Source organism: Centropristis striata, chromosome 23 (genome assembly GCF_030273125.1).
Source record: "Centropristis striata isolate RG_2023a ecotype Rhode Island chromosome 23, C.striata_1.0, whole genome shotgun sequence".
NCBI lineage: Eukaryota > Metazoa > Chordata > Actinopteri > Perciformes > Serranidae > Centropristis > Centropristis striata.
In genome coordinates this window covers 30,267,081-30,288,191 of record NC_081539.1, presented here as the reverse complement: position 1 = coordinate 30,288,191, position 21,111 = coordinate 30,267,081, and the positions used below count along the sequence as shown (strand labels likewise).

Here is a 21,111-nt window from a genome sequence, read left to right as displayed (position 1 = left end):
CCCCACTCAGATTGTTAAATATATTCTCAATATATGATTTGATGATTATTATTGATGCATTTATATAAGCAGCATTTTATTTTCTCAAGGTAGGGCTCATTTTAACTATTTAATATGCTTTTATGAGGTCTAATTTAGAAAATGTCACTTTAAACTTTAAGCCGATCATGTTTTTCATGTTAAATCCCGATCTGAAAAGTAACTAAAGCTGCTGGCTAAATGTAATGGAGTAAAAAGTACAACATTTGCCTCTAAATGTAGTGGAGTAGAAGTATAAAGTTACATAAAATGGAAATACTCAAGTAAAGTACAAGTACCTCAAAATTTTACTTAAGTACAGTACTTGAGTAAATGTACTTAGTTACATTCCACCACTGAGTAAAAGTACTAATACCACACTGTGAAATTACTCCACTACAAGTAAAAGTCCTGCATTCAAAACTTACTGAAGTAAAAGTACAAAAGTATCAGCATCAAAATGTACTTAAAGTATCAAAAGTAAAAGTACTCGTTATGCAGCACGCCCCCACTCATTGTAATGTATTATCTAATATATTATTAGATTATTTGTATTGATGCATTTATGCAAGTAGTGCTTTAATTTTTTTTTTTTTTTTAAATGGGGCTGATTTTAACCACTTAATATACTGTTGTGAGGTTTAACTTAAAAAAAATGTCTCATGACTTTAAATTTTTTACGTTTTTATGTTAAATTTCGACCTGAAAAGTAACTAAAGCTGTCAGCTAAATGTAGTGGAGTAAAAAGTACAATATTTGCCTAAAAATGTAGTGGAGTAGAAGAATAAAGTCACATAAAATAGAAATACTCAAGTAATGTAAAAGTACCTCAAAATTGCACTTAAGTACAGTACTTGAGTAAATGTACTTAGTTACTTTCCACCACTGGTTTTTTAGCCTGCTAGCGACTAGTCTTCATACATGCTAATGCTGTATGGCAGCGTTTCCCAAACTTTTTTAGCCGTGCACCCTCTTCTATGTCCCAACTGGGTTGACCCCCCCCCCCAATCCCCCACACCTTCAAAAAAAACAAAATGCAATAAGAGTTTTTAAAGCCATATTAAAGGTGGAGGATGATGACAGGCTCAGGATCAGAGGCAGAAAGCAGATCAGTTGGGAAAATGTTATAATATTTTGAGCTGCGTTGAACAAAAATTGCAGCAAATTTAAATGAGCGTGGAGTGAACACAACCCGTCATCATAACACAGGCTGGATAAATGATACAAGAACAAGAAGATAACTTCTTCTACGCTTCATTATAAGATCAAAAACAACCAAAAATAGATGTAAAAATGACCAAAGATGACACAATATTATCAAAATAGACACAAATTGACCAAAAATACATGTAAAAATTACCAAACAACCAAAAAATAGATGCAAAAATGAACAAAGATGACACAATATTATCAAAATAGACACAAATTGACCAAAAATACATGTAAAAATGACCAAACAACCAAAAAATAGATGCAAAAATGACCAAAGATGACACAATATTATCAAAATAGACACAAATTGACCAAAAATACATGTAAAAATTACCAAACAACCAAAAAATAGATGCAAAAATGACCAAAGATGACACAATATTATCAAAATAGACACAAATTGACCAAAAATACATGTAAAAATTACCAAACAACCAAAAAATAGATGCAAAAATGACCAAAGATGACACAATATTATCAAAATAGACACAAATTGACCAAAAATACATGTAAAAATTACCAAACAACCAAAAAATAGATGCAAAAATGACCAAAGATGACACAATATTATCAAAATAGACACAAATTGACCAAAAATACATGTAAAAATTACCAAACAACCAAAAAATAGATGCAAAAATGACCAAAGATGACACAATATTATCAAAATAGACACAAATTGACCAAAAATACATGTAAAAATTACCAAACAACCAAAAAATAGATGCAAAAATGACCAAAGATGACACAATATTATCAAAATAGACACAAATTGACCAAAAATACATGTAAAAATTACCAAACAACCAAAAAATAGATGCAAAAATGAACAATAAATGACACAAAATTGAATAGCCTGTATTTATTAATTAATTAATAACACGTCTTTATTGTGTGGGGGGAAAAAAATGTAATTGTGTCATTATCAGACCGCCATTACATTTTTCATCTCGTGCACCCCCTAGCAGCAGCTCACGCACCCCCAGGGGTCCACGCACCACACTTTGGGAATCCCTGCTGTATGGTAATTTAAGCCCAAATACTTCAATAATAATGTTCCTATTAGCCACAGCCGTAACTTGTCTGTATAGTAAATATCAAATGCTAGCATGCTAACATGCTACACCAAGATGGTAAACCGAAACAACAACAAAAAAACACATATTATCCCTGATTAACATCAACATGCATGTGTTAGCATTTAGCTTAAAGCACCAGTTTGCCTAAGTACAGCACATAGACCAGACCTGGGCAATGGGCGGCCCGCGGGCCACATCCGGCCCGTTGGCTGTCCTTGTCCGGCCCGCATGAGGTTACCCAGAAATTAGAAATCAATACAACCGCAGTGCTTTTATTTTGAAGGCGATTTACGTATCAGTTACCCGAGTTACCTTGTCAAAAACACATATTAAACACCTAAAAAGTTAATAAATTAAAAATTAACAAGTTAATAAATTCCTTGGTCACCTTGTGAATCCACCTTAAGAGCTACGAGGTGGGAAACAATAACAAACATTAGCATTAGCACTTGAGCTAACAAGCACTTTTACTATAGTTAAGACAACAAATATAGCCACTAATATATATGAAAGAATAAAATAAACTTTAATTTGAATTACTACGCACTCGTTATTATTTACCGTTCTTTTTCATTTAACCGTTCCACCTGTTACTTCCTGTCACTACCTTTCAAAATTAAAGCACCCGTTTCACACTGGACGGCACCTTTTCAAAATAAAAGCATCACAACATTGTAAAACGCCTAGAAAATGTACATCAATAGCAGCTCAAAACCAGATAATTTACTGTATTTCATAAAGCGGTTAAATTAATACTGAGCAGAATTTAGTTCCAAGTTTTGGTCCGGCCCCCGTAACCTTTGTGGTATTGGTCATGTGGCCCCTTGGGGAAATTAATTGCCCCCCAATTGTCAGAAAAGTGAAGACAATGCAGAACATCTAGACATGCATAGACATCTATGAGAAAATGACCTATTGCTCACACAATTTATTACCTGAAGGCAGAGGTAGGCAACCTGCGGCTCTTTGGTGTCTCTCCAGTGGCTTCCTGTTGCTTTGACAAAAAAATCATATGGAAATAAATTTTGTTTACATTTTAATTACCATTTGTCATGGTTGTCAAGTTATTCTTACATTCTCCAATTGTAAAAAATATGTAGTCTATAGACAGAAATAAGAGAAAATTTAATTCAACTTAAATCATAGCCTATGCACATCTAGTTCTTCACCCTATCCTCTAGAATTTTTACGAAATCTAGTGCTATAGATTTCAAATCCAAAAAAGGAAGAGTCTTAGAGAAAAACAGACAGATTTGTTTCCCTTCACAGCCAGTGCTTCTAGCCTAGCGATATGCTTGATCTGTAGCGAGAAATTGCAAATTGCTTTCATTATAAGGCTCAAAGATGCGGCTCCAGATGGATTTTTCTTTTCAAAGTTAATTTTAACATTTTGGTTGTCTAAAATTGTCTTTTGTTCATTTTTTCTAGCAAATACATTTTGTTTAAGCGACTAGCCAAAATTAGAATCCCAATCAATATCACTGTTAACGTTAGCAGGCTTGTGCTAGCGTTAGCTGCTAGCTTAGCCTCGTCCTCTCCAGCTCCACATTCCCATTCAAATACGGTCACTTAGTGGCTTCAAAAATCCAAACTGCCAAGCTTAAGTTTCAAAGGATAGTCCACTAAACCAGCTATTCTCAACCTTGGGGTCGGGACCCCAATTGGGGTCGGGACCCCAATTGGGGTCGCGAGATGATTTCTGGGGGTCGCCAAATCATTTTGGAAGTCAGCTCTGTCTCCACTGTGTTAAAGTATTCATGTGTTAATGTGTTTTAGTCTTTTTGGTCACTTAATGTCTTTTTTTTTGTCATTTTGTGTGTTTTTTGTCATTTTTTGTCTTTTTTTGATCATTTTGTGGTAAAGTTGTTTCTTTTTTGCTTATTGTGTCTCTTCTTTAATTATTGTGTGGTCAATTTGTGTCTTTTTTGGTCATTTTGTTTCCTGTTTTTGGTAATTTTGTATCTTTTTTGGTTCATTTTGTGTCTTTTTGGTCATTTTGTTTCTTTTTTGGTTCATTTTGTTTCCCTTTTTTGGTCATTTTGTGTCTTTTTTGATCATTTTGTGGTCAATTTGTGTCTTTTTTGGTCATTTTGTTTCCTTTTTTTGGTAATTTTGTGTCTTCTTTTAGTCATTTTGTGTCTTTTCGGTAATTTTGTTTCTTTTTTGGGTCATTTTGTGTCTTTTTTTGGGTCATTTTGTGGCTTTTTTTATCTTTTTGTGGTCAATTTGTGTCTTTTTTGGTCATTTTGTTTCTTTTTTGGGCGATCTGAACTGTGCGTGTGAGATTGTGTTCAGTGAGCGGGGGTCACGGACAACATGCATGTTAAATTGGGGGTCGCGACTCAAAAAGGTTGAGAACTACTGCACTAAACAATGAGCTTGTCACCAACATCACGGTGACCGATACGTCCACTTCTTCCATAGTGTCTAAACCCTCATAGAGCCGTTAAATAGATGCTTGTCCTATAATTGTCTTGGCACCTGTTCAATGCAAACAGGAACAAATTTACAGTCACATTCACCCATGTGACCACTTCTGGTACACTGTATCCGGATGTGCTAAATCTAGATTATACATATGTAGATCTAGCTCAGAGGGACCACAGTACAAACTGCCAGGATGCAGCTCAAAACAACCTCAATAGACCACCTAGATTAAATTTCACTTCTCCATTCTAATTTGCATGTATCTGTGAGAAACTGTGACCACTACTTGAAAGAAAAAGAAACTATTTAACTCAGCCACACATCGCTTGTAAAGACTATTGTGGTATGTATTTCGTAATTCACTTCAAATGTGGACGTCATAACCACAGCTGGACCGATCAGCTGCATAAATGGCTGTTTGGCAAGTTTGCTGAGCTACACTACCGGTCAAAAGTTTTAGAACGCCCCAATTTTTCCAGTTTTTTATTGAAATGGGTACAAAGGTAAGAGGTGAACTGCCAGAGGTAAATAAAAAAAGGTAAGCTTAACCAAAACTGGAAAATAATGTACATTTCAGAATTATACAAGTAGGCCTTTTTCAGGGAACAAGAAATGGGTTAACAACTTAACTCTATGGAGTCTTGGGCTATTTTGTCCATTTTTGAATTCTTTTCATGTCTTTGTAAGTCATTTTGTGTCTTTTTTTGGTCATTTTGTGTCTTTTTTTAGTCATTTTGTGTCTTTTGGTGTCTTTTTTGTCATTTTGTGTCTTTTTTTGGTCATTTTGTGTCTTTTTTTAGTCCTTTAGTCCAACATAAAATGTGATTTTGACTTTATTTTTATTGTATTTTATTGTATTTTTATATTTTATTGCTTGAAGTATGCCTAGGTTGTTCTTATTTTATTGTGTTGTTATTGTCTCTGTGTGTAATGCTGCTGCTACACTGTAATTTCCCAGCTTGGGATAAATAAAGTCTATCTATCTATCTATCTATCTATCTATCTATCTATCTATCTATCTATCTATCTATCTATCTATCTATCTATCTATCTATCTATCTATCTATCTATCTATCTATCTATCTATCTATCTATCTATCTATCTATCTACACTGTAAAAAATAATCTGTTAAATTTACGGTAAATTACTGGCAGCTGTGGTTGCCAGAACTTCACCATAAAAATACAGTGAGTGGGTTTTCTACCGTAAATTTAAATGTAAATATCATTTAGACTGAATAATCCTGTTATTTTTAGGGTAATTGTGACATCATGGTATTTATCCATTAACTTTACAGGAAAATGTTATATTTTTACAGCAAAACTGTGTGTTTCCTACAGTTTATGACAGTAAAAGTAAAAGTTTTGTGCTATTGTTTGATTTACGGTAATAAAAAGTGTCTACCACGGTGATGCACAATTTTTAATTTTACTCCCTATTTCTGATGCAATTTGACATTGTTTTACTGTAATTTATACAAACATTTTTTTACAGTGTATCTATCTATCTATCTATCTATCTATCTATCTTGAATGCCCTCTAGCCTTTTTTAATATATACTTGTCTCCTAACTTCTGACCTAATGTAGCTGAGTAATCAGATAAAATTCCTCTTGGTCAACAATCTGTGACCAGGGGCAAAGTGCCTTCCGCAAAATGATCATTTCTTGACGACAAGTGTTTCACAATCTGATGTGACTCTTCAGCAGCAGCACTTCTGAACAGCAGCAGCACTTTATCATCCCTCCCTTTATCTAATACACTCTAACAGTTTTATTTTATATCCCCTGCTGCAAGGTTATAATAGTTTTGGATTTTTCATTAGTTTTAGTTTTAATTTTGTTGTGAATTTTTGTTTTCAAATTCAGTTAGTTTTAGTTAGATTTAAGAGTGAGTTTTCTAGTTTTAGTTTATTTTTTATTTTTTGAAAATGCTTAGTTTTAGTTTAGTTTTTATTAGTTTTAGTGTTCGTTTTAGTTTTTAGTAATGGGTACGTGGCTTCATTTCCTTTGGTTTATCATCTCAGCCCCAATAAGGTTATTAACTGTTTTGAATTTTGGTTCTAGTGTAAACATCCCAGTCTCAGTAAACATATTCACCATGTGTTGCATGTTCAAATAGAAACACTGAATTATGAATGAAAAAAGTTGACAAAAACGAAAACTAAGGACATTTCCACAATAATTTTAGTTAGTTTTAGTTAGTTTTGTAACCACAAAATACAGTTTCAGTTAGTTATCGTTTTATACAAAACTCTAGTTTTTATTTTTATTTCAGCTAACAAAAATGTTTTTTCAATTCTAGTTTTCGTTATTTTGTAGTTTTCATTAACTATAATAACCTTGCCCTGCTGTTAATTTCCTGATAGAAACTGAAAACCTTAATTTGCATACCTAAGCAGCAATATATTTGCTGTTTCTTTGGCTTCAAAGTAGACTCACACTGGTTTGAAGTTGCCAATCAAAAAGAATCCAGAGGTGCGTAACAGGTCACTGTTCACACTATTTATTAATAACTAGCTGATAAATAAATGGTGGTTAAAGATACTCAAACCACAAACCATTCAAGTCGAAATCCTGTTTCTTTATCTGTAGTCGACTTCTGCCCTGAGCTGAACTCATTTCCTTCTTGCTCTTGCAGATGAACACCAAAAAGAAATTTGTTTGTGTCTCTAATGTCTTTATGTCATAAAAGATATGTAAAAATGATGGTGTTTCTGGGCTGTGACGCGGCTTCACAACGGTTTCTCTTTTTATGTTCCAACCACCATGACCCTGAGCATCACCACAGCGGTATTCTGGTTACTTTCTGGTTAGGCCTCCGGCTCTGTGCTCTGCTACACACTGATCTACCAGCCGGCACATTCCTGAGCAACAACACATGCACACGGTAACGTGGTTGATGCATTTAGATAAAGAACGGTAGAGAAATGCATCTAAGTTCCCCTCGGTGCTGCACAGAGCTGATCTGATGCTGCCTTGTGTTTGATCATGTGATGTTTATGCTGATATCTGTACATTTTTATCACCACAGATCTGCCAGGTGCACAGCCGTGCAGATTAACAAGTATCAATATAATCAATATATGCGTGCGGACCAACTCCTCGTGAGTTCTGACGCACTGGAATTTCATGTCTATGTTGCATTTGTATCTCCCTGATTGGAAGGAAACTTAAAAGCCCTCCTCTCCTCTCTGAGATACAGAACTGGGCAGTTGCTGCACATCTTAGCAAAACAGGAAATTTCATGTTTCCTCTGCTGCTTATAGCAACAGCTTGCATCACACTACTTCTGCATATGTACACACACACACACACACACACACACACACACACCCACACACACCAAGTCCTGAAGCCACATTTTTACATCAGGTATCTGGATCAGTTTCTGGTGTTGAACCGCACTGTTAAAGTTAATACCCCATTTGCTAACAAATCATAGAATTGTTCTTTCATTATAAAAGACAGTCTCACAGTCATATGAGTTTATTTACATCATACATTCAGTTACATTTCTCAAAAATATATTTTACAAATATGGTTTTGCTTTGGGTTTATAAAGTATCAGTAAGATGTAGGCTTCAAACAATTCTTTTTGATCGACTTTTGTAGCATTTTCGGCTTGAAGGTGAGCAGAACAATAATCGAAATCCCCACAAAAGACAGACAGATTGGTACAAAAAGCAGAATATACCAGAATATAGATTCCCCACGTGTGTCTAAGCACAGAAAGGACTGGGAGTGCTCCACTCTGTGGCTCACTTGGAACACATCCTCACATTCAATGTCTGATTGTCCCACCATATTGATTGTCTTTGTTGTTTCAAATGTCCTGAACCACTCCGTTTGGCAGCAGTCGAACGGGTTTCCTGTGAGGAAAACAGTGTGCAGTTTGGGGGCTAATGCATTAGCATGACCTGAGGGGATAGTGGACAACCTGTTGTCCCTCAAATCCAGCACTTTCAGGTCCAGATTTAGAAGTGAAGAGGGAATCTGCACAAGAGAGTTCCTTGAAATGTTTAAAGACTTTAGACTTTGGAAATGGGACAAGTCCACATCTTCTATGTGAGTGTTTGCTAAACCTAGATGCTGTAATGTTCTGCTGAGACTTTGTATTGATTGTTGGACAACGAGTCCAGGATTGTCAGACAGTTCCAAATGCGTTAGAAACAACCCAGCAAAAGCAGATGATGGTATTGTTTTTAGGTTGCAGCCCTGAAGGTAAAGCTGCCGCAGGGATGCAATGTTTTCCCATTCTGCACACGCTGAGCTATTGTCTGTTCTGCTCTCAGCTTCCTCAGGAAGGCATATGTCAATGCTGTTATAACTGAGATCCACTGACCTGAGGCTTGGCAATGAGGAAAATAATGCTGAGGGTAACTCCTCAATATTGTTCAGGCTCAGGTTAAGGTATGTCAGATTGCCGAGAGTATGTAGCGTAGCTCCATCCGCTACGATCTGGTTCAACCTGTTGTTGCTAACGTCCAACTCATACAAGCTGCCAGAGAACTGTTCGGACGTTAGATTCAAGGTTTCTAGACAGTTTGTGCACATTCGAAGTCTAGACAGAGTCTGCATTTTCTGGATGAATCCTTGAGGAAAATACTCCACCTGGTTTACTCTCAGATCCAGAATCTCCAGAGAGGAGACGTCACCGTGGAGATCCTCGTCCCAGAGCTGAGCCGTCACGTTGCCCGTGTACTTCTTCAAATTGTAGAACTCGACGGTCTTGGTCGAGTTCGGTTGTGTGTTTTTGTCTGCCAAGTGTTCATAAAACCTAATGTTGTTGTGGTCCAGGTAAAGGTTCCTCACATGGCTGTGGCTCGGCAGGAAAGGAAAGAAGAGCAGTCTGTTGTCCGATAGATCAAGAGTCTCCAGCAGGAAAGTGTCGTTCAGATCTTGTCTGGAGATGAACCACTCGATGAAGTTGTGGCTCACATTGAGGACCATCAGCTGGGTCATGTGGAAGTCTGTCAGGCAAGGCAGGTAGTTGAAGGCCAAGTTGAGTCTCTGGAGCTTGGGATTGCCGTCGAAGGCGCCATCGAGCTCGTACATTACGTTTCTCTGCAGGTCGAGTTCTTTGAGTTGGTAAAGATCTCTGAACGAGGTCTCATCCAGTCTCTGCAGGAGGTTTCCGGACAGATTGAGGTACTCCAGGGACGTCAGGTTTTGGAGAAGAGTGGCTGTCATTTCATCATCGAGCTCATTCTGAGAGAGATCCAGAGCTCGGAGCCGGGGCAGAGTCCTTAATGCGTGGCTGGTTTCATGGTAGCCAATATGAAGTTTGTTATTTGCTAAATTGAGGTTTTGTAACAATTTCGTGCCTTGAAAAGTGTTTGTTTCTAATTTCTCCAAGCTGTTCCGAGCCAGGCTGAGGCTGATTAATGAGGGGTAGCGGAGCAGAGAGGCGTCCTGTAGTGTTTTAATGTGGTTGTAGTTGAGCTGAAGCTCCTCCAGGTTCTCTGGAAGTCCTGCAGGAACAGACGAGAGGTTGCCATCGTTGCAGAGAGCTCCTCTTTGTATCTGCAGAGAAAATAAAAGCATTCACCTTTTAGTTTGTGCACTGTAAAAAAAAAAATCTGTTTAATTTACGGTAAAATACCGGCAGCTGTGGTTGCCAGAACTTCACCGTAAGAAATACAGTGAGCGTATGTAAATGTAAATATCAGCAAAAAAACTGTAATTTATACAGAATAATCCCATTACTTTCAGGATAATTGTGTCATCATGGTATTTCTCCATTCATTTTACATAAAAATTTATATTTTTACAGCACAACTGTGTGTTTTCTACAGTTTATGACAGTAGAATTTAAAGTTTTATGCTTTTATGTGATGTACAATGTTCAATTTTACGACCTATTTCTGATGCAATTTGACAGTGTTTTACTGTAATTTCTACAAACATTTTTTACAGTGTGTGTTTGTGTGTTGTATGTCTCTGTGGGAAATTTTTTTTGTGGTTTTTAGAAATCGAAACGAGTGTGAGAGCTGAAGGTCGTTCATCAAATTTGTTCTTTTATACACTTATACAGTTAAATCGCTTCATTTAACAGCCCCACTTGCATTTTTCCCTCATTGGTTTTCAGTGGTGGAAAGTAACTAAGTACATTTACTCAAGTACTGTACTTAAGTACAGTTTTGAGGAACTTGTACTTTACTTAAGTATTTCCATTTTATGTTACTTTTTCCTTCTACTTCATTTCATTTTTAGGCAACTATTGTACTTTTTTCTCCACTACATTTAGCTGCCAGCTTTAGTTACTTTAGTTACTTTTCAGGTCGAGATTTAACATAAAACATAATAGATTTAAAATTTGTACTAATTAAACCACACAAAAGTATATTAAGTAGTTAAAATGAGCCCTATGTTAACAACAGTAAATTCAAAGCTAACATAAATGCATCAAAAATAATAATACAATAATATATTTGGACAATCTGAGTGAGTCCATTATGCATTGCGAATACTTTTACTTTTGATACTTTAAGTACATTTTGATGCTGATACTTTTGTACTTTTACTTAAGTAAGTTTTGAATGCAGGACTTTTACTTGTAGTGGAGTAATTTCACAGTGTGGTGTTAGTACTTTTACTTGAGTAAGAGATCTGAATACTTCTTCCACCACTGTTGGTTTTTAATTTAACGTTAATGAAACATGTTTTTGATACTAAAGTACATTTATTTTAGACATGACAGCTGAACACATTCTAAATGTTGTGTCCTCTCTGGGATTGACTCATTTGCTAATTTTAGCAAGCTAACCTGCTATTTCCTGCTAAACGACAAAATTAATTCAAGCTTTTTAGCAAGGTGATGAATTTACACTCAAAAAAAGCAAACTGGGTGTCTGTTACCTTCTCCTTAGTCTAACATGTAGCTTCTACTAAATAAAATGATATTTTGTGGTTGAACAGTTTTAAAACATGTAGTTTTAGCATAAAATGCAACACTTTAAAATTTACTAGAATACTTTATGTTAAAACAACCTAATTAAATTGCTGAATATAATACTCTTTAAAAATTATTTATTTTCTGAATAATTACTATTATGTTCATTTTCATATGATAAAGGTAATCTTTTAGGCTAAACCACTTCGACCTAACTTTGTTTTGTTGGCTCAGCACAATTAATTCCTGTACTTCACTATTTTAAAAAGTAGTTGTAACTACCCTATTAAATAAAGTAACTCTTAATAATGTCATACACGTTTAAATGGCCCAAGAAAATTATGTTAGTATGTTACAATTACCCTATTAACCTATTAACAAAATTGTTTCTCGCTAAATTAAAGCATTTTATTTAGGTGGAAATTAATTCCATAATTTTATTTCGTTCTGGGAACAAGTTATTTTTTTGAGTGTGTGTATGTTTTTTTCTCACTTCATAGTTCTTTAATTAATTTAGTATTTAGAATTAGTTTCGCATAGGCACCGCTCTTTAATTCAGCATTGCTTCCAATGAATTGTACACCTCATACATTAATTGTACATATTATTATTAGTATTGGTATTAATAGTAATAGTAATAGTCGTGGTTGTTGTAGTAACTGTCACAGATACAATTTATCTAAAATTGTACAGTCCTAATAAACCAGTTAATATAAAGTGCCACTTTTCAGATGTGTTTTTTTTTATTATATCAACCACAAACAATGTACAGTAGAGATCTCTCACCTTCTTCTTACGGTAATTATTTTGACCACTTTCCACTATGGCGTACTTTAAAAGGCGGTTTATAAGTTGTAACAACTGTTTAGGAACTAAACTAAACTAAAACTATATCAGTAATAAATCATTAAGATGTGGTGGTTGTCAGGCTGTGAAAACTTTTTCGCTTGTTCCTTTATTTATCAGAAAGACTGTCGACTTCCCTCAACCAGTTCTGAGAAAAAGCTACCAAGCCTCCAGATTATTAACTTATTAACTTTTTTTAAAAAATGCAAAAGTCATGGTTTGTTAGGAAGTAAGTGAGTCATTGACAGGACATGAAATTCACTGTTATAAATGTGACTTGTGGTAAATGGTAGATAATCCTGATAGTATACACAGTATACACTGTAAAAAATAATCTGTTTAATTTACGGAAAAATACTGGCAGATGTGGTTGCCAGAACCTCACTGTAAAAATTACAGTGAGTGGGTTTTCTATTCTAAATTTAAATGTAAATATCAGCAAAAAATGTCATTTAGACTGAATAATCCTGTTATTTTTTAGGGTTATTGTGTCATTCATTCACACATCATGGTATTTCTCCATAAATTTTGCATGAAAATGTTTTGTGCTATTCTTTGATTTACGGTAATTAAAAAATGTCTAATACGGTGATATACAATTTTTCATTTTACGCCCTATTTCTGATGTATTTGACAGTGTTTTACTGTTATTTCTACAAAAAATTTTTACAGTGTAGCTTATTAGAAACCGGATGGACAGAGGACAACCAACCTTCATGGATTACTTCTTCTACTACTGAATTTACTCACTTTGCCTCTCTGATTTGTCATTTGCCGCAGCGTGTTCATATGAACACGTCACCTCAGTTTTCATGTTTACAGAACATCGGATTTACACTGAATGCAGCATAAGATTTATTTATTTATGTTTGTGTGTTTTTACATTAACTAAAGCTGCAACATTAAGTCAATTAATCACGTATTCAACCAACAGAAAAATAATCTGCAACAACTTTAATGATCATTTAATTGTTTAAATCATTATTCCAGTCAAAAAAAAAAAAATCTATATTTTCCTAATTCTCAAATGTGAGGAAAGGCTGCTTTCTTTGGTCTTTGGTTTTATTTTTTGGAAATATTGGTTGGACAAAACAAGACATCTGATTAATTCACTTTAGGCTGTAAAATACTGTAATAGGCTGCTTTTTTTTTTTACTGTTTTCTATTTTTTTTGTAGACCAAACAGCTAATTCATAAACGAATCTACAGATCAGTAACAAACATACGTTGTGAGTGTTGTAATGACGACATGGAAAAGCAAAAAAGCCTGTCTTTTATCAAAGTTGTGCATCTTTTACATGAGTTTGTCTCCTAGTCTGAACTTTTGACACTACCGGTCAAAAGTTTTAGAACAGCCCAATTTTTCCAGTTTTTTATTGAAATTCAAGCAGTTCAAGTCAAATGAACAGCTTGAAAGGGTCCAAAGGTAAGTGGTGAACTGCCAGAGGTAAATAAAAAAAGGTAAGCTTAACCAAAACTGGAAAATAATGTACATTTCAGAATTATACAAGTAGGCCTTTTTCAGGGAACAAGAAATGGGTTAACAACTTAACTCTATGGAGTCTTGGACTATTTTGTCCATTTTTGAATTCTTTTCATGTCTATGTAAGTCATTTTGTGTCTTTCTTGGTCTTTTTTGTCATTTTGTGTCTTTTTTTGGTCATTTTGTGTCTTTATGTGTCTTTTTTGTCATTTTGTGTCTTTTTTGTCATTTTGTGTCTTTTTTTAGTCCTTTAGTCCAACATAAAATGTGATTTTGAATCTTTTTTTTACTTTCAAAACACTATCATGCTCAATAAAGAATTTTAAATGTTGCAAATGTGCATTAATTTCAGAGTACACTGAGACATTAAACTGCATTATTTTCAATTAAATTCTGGAAAAGTTGGTGTGTTCTAAAACTTTTGACCAGTAGTGTATATTAACACTCAAAGTGCAATGTTTTCCTGTAAAAAAAACATATGAATGATTTGGCCGTATGTTCCAAATGGCCTCAGTTTATTACAAGATGTGACTTCTTTTTTTTTTAAGCAGAACTAAATAACAGAGAGACATCTTACCAGCTGACATTGGCTGACACTGGCATGTGGATGACTTGAGACCAGGATCCTCCACATGGGGACCAGGCAGAGCAGGATGGGAGTGAGCCCGTGGACTGGCATTTTAACATCCTCACTGTTGGCAGGGTGATAGAGGCTTTGTTAGTCTACACTGTAACAAACTGCTGTAAGAAAACAGCCAAATTGTGACAGTAACATGCTGTTTTCCATTAAAACAGCAAAAAATACAGCAAAAAATACCATTAAAAAGGTATTATACTGTAGAAAACAATTCATTCTGGGCAATATTTGAACCTGGTCTCACAGGAATCCGTGAAATAGCCACGGATTTGCTTAACTCAAAATCCGTGGAATAGCCACAGAATCACTCAAATTTCCGTGAAACTGACACGGATTTCGCTACAATGCAAGTTAATGACGGTCGTATCCCGTGGCTATTCCATGTTATATTTGTTCCTATTGGTTTGTTCCAAGTCACGTGACTTTCAAGGTCCCAGCGGTCAGAACAAAAAACATGGCGGACAGTTCTCTCATTTTTAGTGAAAAAAAATCAATATTTTGACTTAGTTTCTGCATAAAAATGGATTTTGATCACATTTCTAGCAAGAAATATATGTTTTATTTTCTAAATACTCAGTGAATGTACATAATCACTTTGTATGTTGGAATAGCCACGGGATATGACTGTCATTAACTTGCATTGTAGCCAAATCCGTGTCAGTTTCACGGATTCCTGTGAGACCATGTTGCAATATTTGTAGGTAACTTGTCGTTTCCCATAAAATATAAGTCTCTTCTTGTCCACATTTTAATGGCTGTATTTTACTCACTAACTCATTCAGTATATGGTTTATTAAAATGACTAAGGTGACAGTGAAGACAGCGCTTAATTCATAGTAATTGGCTTTCAGACAGTAATAGGCTCTATTTACAAAAAATGACTGCATTGTATACTGCAACAATATTGCATCTAGCTTCAGCACTATACTGTGTTTTAGTCTACTGTAAAAATCAATGAAATTCAGTATGTGGTTTTATCACAGTAACATACTGTAAAGTAAATAACAGTAGAGGAACTGTAATATTAATACTGGAAACCCTGCTGCCAGTATTTTACTGTTAATTTACAAGACAATTGTTTACAGTGTACCTCTTCATCAATTTAAAAACACAGTCAGTGTGATTATGAGCAGGTTGAAATAAGCACCATGTCTTAAAATGCAAATATGTGCTCCAGGCATAAAACTGGGAAATGAATAAAAAGATAATCAGACTGGGGAGAGCTTGAAGTGTTGCAGCAGTGAGGAGGTCAGATACAATTCTCGGCTTCAATTGCCTTCTCATTGCAAAAACTTTCAAACTGTCAAGATTTTCACTCAACTTTTTAAATTGACGATTTAGTCATAACTAAAACCTCTCCATGTACTAAAGGGACAGTTCACCCCCAAATTATTTTTTTCCCTTTCACCTCTAGTTCTATTTATAAATTGTGGTGTGAGTTGCAAGGTGTTGTAGTTTTGACCATAGAGTTGCTGGGTTATTTATATCCACAACACTATGAATGCGCTTCATTTTATGTTGTGTCTGGTTGACCTTTCACAATAAAATAATTTTGAGTTAAATAGTTTGATGTAAATGACATCAAATCATATTTTTTGCTGAAAACAGCAGCTGGACATTTTGGTAAAATTCCCTTATTTCAGTTTTTACCGCTGTGTGACGCATACTGAAGGCCTTGTGTTCCCTTTTGACCACCACACATTTATGTCTTTGTGTTTTAATGGACTCATGAAGTTTGCTGTTGTGGGGGTTGTTATTCATTTTTGTTCTCACCTTTTTTGTTTTCTATAATGGCATTTTATTATCTTATCTTCACTAATTTGCATGGCTGAGAGTAACTATAATGCTGTGTACAACAGTGGCCAGAACACTACTACATGCCTAAACTATATAATGTGTTCCGGGGGAGTCGGCCGCAGAAAAAAAGACATTTATTTGTGTTTTTCTGACTCGGAGACAGCCAGTTTGTAAGAAAACCACCCAACATTTAATACAGATATAGTATAAACCAAATCTATACATGACAAAATGTCAATATATACGTTTATTTATCCAGATAATGATAAATGTGATTTTTTTATTTAACAATGAGAAACATAAACTGCAACTTAAATCTGCATGAATAAATTGACATGGCATTGTGCCATTAGTTTCTTCAAACCTGAGAGTTTTAATACTCAAAAGACATTACTCGAATGCAATATCAAGCCACTAAATAACTTTGATAAAGACTCATTATGCAACACTGATAAACATATTGGAAACTGTTGGAAGCTGTGCAAAGACTCTTTATGACAAGATGTCTTGCTCAAATACACAAATCTGCATTAATAAATTGACATGGCATTGTGCCATTTGTTTCTTCAACTCTGAGAGTTTTTATTACTCGAATGCAATATCAAGCGACTAAATAACTTTGATAAAGACTCATTATGCAACACTGATAAACATATTGGAAGCTGTACAAAGACTCTTTATGACAAGATGTCTTGCTCAAAACACGAAAGACAAAATATGTTTAAATTCAGCCTTCTTATTTTAATATAAAGCATGCAATCGTCTGCATACTGCAGGATTATAGTGCTAGTATTTACTTACACTGGTGGTTAGGTGAGGATTTCCCAAGCCACTGACGGTTGATCCTCTGACCATATCGCTGGTTGATTCTCTGCTGCAGAGCGTGCTCTCGTGTGTGAGGTTCAGCTGCCTTCCCCTGCTCTCACTGAACAACTGATGCCTCTTCTTACTATTCGCGGAAGCAGGCAAGCAACGGAAACCAAAGTCACATGGACAAGCTGCAATCAGAAAGAGGTTCTCAAGCCCAGGGCCACAGGAAGGCGAGTGCAGGCTCAACAGCTCTAAACCAGCACAGCATAAGTTTCTTATGTGTTTTTTTTTCTCCCTGTCACACAAACACCACTACAGTAATGATGCTGTGCAGGCAACTAAGGTTGGTAGCACAACTGCAAACCACAAAAACCTAACGAGAACACACCCTTCACACTCTCTGATCAGCCAACCTACTAGAGAGGAAACCACTCAACGCACACACCCTTCCTGCCTGATATTCGGCCTGTAGCTGCAACAGCCATCTCAAAAAACACACACACGTACACTTATGTTTGTGAATACAAAGTGAAGGGGCACAATGCCAGATACCAAAGATCATTGATGGATAATGCACTTCTCAACACACACCACATCACCCCAAAATACTCTAAATGAGTAATGGAGAAGTTCTCACATGCTTTTTTACTTTCAATACTCATATATGTTTGCAACGTGGCTACTTTAAGCAACTAGATACCTTCCCTGAACCGTTCATGTCTTTGATTCTCTTTCTTGATGTTCAGTTAAACACACTTTTTTTTATCTTCTTTTGTTCTTTTTTTGTTAACACCACTTGTTAACTTGTTTCTCCTTAGTAGCCACCCATGGGGGAGAGAATAGGGAATTAGGAATCAGGAAGTGATGGTGCCGTCTTTGGAGAGTTGATTTGTCAGAGATTCCTTCCTGTTTTCATACAGGACATCTCTGGCTCTCACTTCTGTTGTGAGTTTGGTTGGCAACAAAAATTTGCAATGCATGAGTGTTGAGGGGGGTTTATTCAGTTGTGTGACACTAAGATTATTGTGTATCAACCATACACACCAACCTCCGGGCCTGAAAAGAAAAGCCACTGCAGAAGTGCCTTAAAAATGCATTCTTTCAAATGACCAGCAGGGGGCGACTCCACTGGCTGCAAAAAGAAGTTGACAGTGCTTTACACTTGATGTAGACAGAGTATAAATAAGACAAAGTTCACTTCAGGAGAATGAGAGGTGGACCGGTCAAACAAACACAGGACTTTGATCCAGGAGACCGGTGTTCGTATCCCCGCTAAAACCCAAAAGTTAATATTGAACTGGACGCTGAGGGGTTAACAGCTCCTGCTCTGCTGATGCAGCTGGGAGAGACTGCTGCAGGAGGACTGGGCCGCTTGTAAGTGCTTTGGGAAGAAGAGTAGGAACAAGGCCCCGTTTACACGAGGACGCTCGCGGGTAAAAACGACAAAATATTTTATGGGAAGTGCCTTTCGTTTAGACGGTGACGGCGTTTTTGGGCTTAAAGACGCAAAAATCTGAAACCACCCTCCAAAGTGTAAAAGTGTAATCCTCTCCTCCGTAGCGTGTCGTCTACACTGACAAGACACAAAACTCTGATCTGATCTGCTCACGTCACGTATGTGTTTACGTCACATACATGCTCCAGTACAGGAAATAAACAAACGTGGGATTATTTCCATGGTGGGACCTTCAAGCTGCTCTGGCAGCTCTAATAAACTTACAGGAGTCTTTCCACCAAATGTCCAGGATATGTACAGATAGTATTAGTGAACAGAGAAGGATCTGGAATTACCTCCATCACATTCTGGATGCAGCGATTGGTGGGAGGAGCCAGACGGTTGTGAACGAGACCTGGGAGATCTAGTGATGGAGGAGAACTTTGTGGAAGGAGTAGCTGATGAAAATGTGTGGCGTGAAAACTTCTGCATGCCCAAAGATGCTCTTATGGCTTTAAGTGATGCCGCCTGGCTGCATACAATCACATTTCACACACTTTTGCGTCACCGTATGCAGCAGATTTCCTCCCGAAAACGCTCGTCTAAACGAGGAATAAAAAGTGAAGACGCGACGCCACTTTTGCGTCTTCTGTTCAGACCGTCCTCGTGGAAACGTAGCCCAAGTCTCCAATTAGTCGCTTTTTTGAAAAAGAGTCGCTAGGGGTCTAAAGTTGCTAAATATAGAGACAAAGTCGATATGTTGGCAACACTTCTTGCCGTGTCGGTCTGTGGTCACATTCAAACTCCGTTGGTTCGCCGCTACAAAAGTACCTGTATGGGAGCAGAGGCTGAGGGGAACTAACTAGTGGGCGGAGCCAAAACACTCTTTCCAAAAAGTACTCAGAAAGTACTCTATGGTAACACGCCTTATGTGAAAGTATGGGTTAAAGGTCTCAATACTACATACTCAATAAAGCCTGGACTTCACTGTAGGCCAGACCTGGGCATTGGGCGGCCCGCGGGCCACATCCGGCCCGTTGGCTGCCCTCGTCCGGCCCGCATGAGGTTACCCAGAAATGAGTTCAATACAACCGCAGTGCTTTTATTTTGAAGCTGGTTTACCTACCCACCTGCAAAGGCTCAACTCTTTACTGATAGTTCACAAGATTTATTTAAAATCGTAGCTCCATGAACATAAAAATAAGACATTCCTTGGTCACCGTGGGAATCCACCGTAAGAGCTAACAAACATTAGCATTAGCACTTGACCAAACAAGCACTTTTACTATAGTTAAGACAACAAATATAGCCACTAATATATATGACAGAAGAAAATAAGCTTGTGTCCTGTCAGTCAGCCACTATAGAAGCCTTTTGATACTTTATATCAACTTTATATGAATTACGACGCACTCGTTATTATTTACCGTTCGTTTTTAATTTTTACCGTTCTACCTGTTATATCCTGTCACTACCTTTCAAAATAAAAGCACCCGTTTCACACCTTTTCAAAATAAAAGCATCACAACATTGTATTCTTATCAGTAGCAGCTCAAAACCAGCTAATTTACTGTATTTTATAAAGCGATTAAATTCATATTAAGCAGAATTTAGTTCCGAGTTTTGGTCCGGCCCCCACAACCTTCGTGGTATTGGTCATGTGGCCCCTTGGGAAAATTAATTGCCCACCCCTGCTGTAGGCCCATTTGTCAATGTTTTCTTGTGTTTTCTTTCGTATTTGTGGTGGCTGTTGTTTAGGTTTACAGGGCTAACAGGTTTTTAAAAATATTGCTGCATTGGCTGTGTTGGACTAATCCATATATACTTATTTTCCTGGACCAGTCACAGTACACTTACATCACTCATGATTCATTGTGTGAATAGTGGGAGTACCTACTCTGATATAGGAGATAACTTTAAAAAAAAAAAAAAAGGTGTTAAAGAGCTATGATCTTCCTAGTTCGTATGTAGAATTAAAGGGGTTTTTTTCCATTGGAAAAGTTCCTGCGGTCTGAAAACAAATGAGTTTTGGTGAGAAACACTGACTGTAAAAAGAAACTTCGTCAACAACAAAATTCCATTGGGTACCTTTACATCTTAAAACACCAGCGAGGTCACTTTTAGAGAACTTCACACAGGCTAAATATGTTTCCAGTTGCAGCTCAGCATGCTCTGTCTCTTGTGTTATTCTTGTATTCTGAGCAGACAGATGGAAAGCAGCACTCAAACTGGACTTGTGGTGAAAACACGTGTGGGCACAAGTGTGAATTCTGGGCACTTTTATCTATGTTTAGGGACACATTATGATATCTTTCGGTATACAAATTCTATTTGTGAGAACTGAAAAGGTTATGTGGCAGTTGACGTGTTAAGTCCCATGGGCGACAGGGGGGATGTGGGCAACTCACACCCTGAAGTAAAGGAAAAAACACCACAGCGCTGACGACTTCCACTACACAACATGAAGATAAAT

The 21,111-nt window shown here is 36.5% G+C and overlaps 1 protein-coding gene across 2 annotated transcripts; it reads right to left on the bottom strand.

The window, feature by feature from the left end:
• Window positions 1–8,210: 8,210 nt before the first annotated feature.
• Window positions 8,211–17,324, bottom strand: nrros (negative regulator of reactive oxygen species). 2 transcript variants are annotated; one of them, XM_059327472.1, is made up of 3 exons: window positions 17,195–17,324; window positions 14,537–14,651; window positions 8,211–10,261 (listed from the first exon to the last, which is right to left on the bottom strand). In XM_059327472.1, the coding sequence occupies exons 2-3, from the start codon at window positions 14,636–14,638 to the stop codon at window positions 8,303–8,305; spliced, it is 2,061 nt and encodes a 686-aa protein (XP_059183455.1). In that variant the 5' UTR covers window positions 14,639–14,651; window positions 17,195–17,324; the 3' UTR covers window positions 8,211–8,302. The 2 variants fall into 2 exon arrangements, with proteins under 2 accessions (XP_059183455.1, XP_059183456.1); XM_059327473.1 differs by lacking the exon at window positions 17,195–17,324 and having other exon boundaries at window positions 14,537–14,727.
• Between the last annotated feature and the right edge of the window lie 3,787 nt (window positions 17,325–21,111).